Source organism: Lasioglossum baleicum, chromosome 4 (genome assembly GCF_051020765.1).
Source record: "Lasioglossum baleicum chromosome 4, iyLasBale1, whole genome shotgun sequence".
Taxonomy (NCBI): Eukaryota; Metazoa; Arthropoda; class Insecta; order Hymenoptera; family Halictidae; genus Lasioglossum; species Lasioglossum baleicum.
Genome location: NC_134932.1, coordinates 2,442,133 through 2,443,094, shown reverse-complemented (window position 1 = coordinate 2,443,094; position 962 = coordinate 2,442,133). Strand labels below are relative to the sequence as shown.

Below are 962 nucleotides of genomic sequence, written 5' to 3'. Positions count from 1 at the left end.
CGACGCGTTCCCCTACCCTGCCCGGAATGGGCATTTAACTTTGAGGCAATTGCCTTCAATAGAGATTCTATTCTTTGAAATCTATCATCAATGGGGTTGGAGGAACCAGAAGAAGATCTAGATGTGTTGAATCGCTGGAAGCAGCGCACACCCTAGAAGGACTGCCAGAAATTGCCACTTGTTTGTCTGCAATTTCTGCAACCTTGTCTAAATCGCTAAACTCTGTGGCTATTAACACCTCACGTTGATGCTCGGATAGCTGTTCCAGGAATATCTGTCTAAGCACTGTATCCGTGCATCTGCAGGCAGCGTTTAAATCACGCAATTGCCGTAAAATTTGAGACGGGCGACACTCAACATTGACCTGTCCCCGTAAGAGTTTACGAAGATTCTCCTCATCAGTTGAGGCATAGACTTTGATGAGTCTAGCCTTAGCTCTAGTGAACATATCAGAGTATGGAGGCTCTTTAACAACAATGTCGCTTATATTGGCCATGGCATCATCATCAAGTGATGTAGCGAGATAGTCGAATTTTGCTATCTCTGAGGAGACATTTGCACGGCGCAGAGACGCCTCGATCTGGTGGAACCAGAGTACCGGATTTTTTCTAGAGAATGTAGGAATTTTTGGTATTTTGGCCACTGCGACCTGGGTCACCCCTTCGGAACTACTACTAGTAGAAGCTAAATTAGCCATAGATACTCTAATAATTGCAAGTTCGCGGCGCGTCTCTACGAGCTCTGCCTCTTAGACATGTCGCAGCCTAAGAATGCAAAATGCAAAAAGCGAAATGCGGGCCAAAACCCTAATACCGGTTCTATCAAGCTATTTCTACCCTTACGCAAATGCGTAGCACATACAATATCCTGATGTCACGCACAGGCGTGTTACAATGTCACTCCTAATGCTTCGCGAGCGAGAAAACAAGTAGTTGTCACATGCGACACTTGTACTTGTTACT

The 962-nt window shown here is 45.4% G+C and overlaps 1 protein-coding gene across 1 annotated transcript; it reads right to left on the bottom strand.

Annotated features, from left to right (window-relative positions):
* Positions 1–67: 67 nt before the first annotated feature.
* LOC143208165 (uncharacterized) lies at positions 68–697 on the bottom strand. The gene has a single exon (XM_076422312.1). It carries the CDS (start codon positions 695–697, stop codon positions 68–70), a length of 630 nt encoding a protein of 209 aa, XP_076278427.1.
* Positions 698–962: the final 265 nt, after the last annotated feature.

Bases quoted from the DNA above. Each gene is read 5' to 3' on its own strand.
- LOC143208165 (XM_076422312.1), bottom strand. From the start codon at position 697: ATGGCTAATTTAGCTTCTACTAGTAGTAGTTCCGAAGGGGTGACCCAG.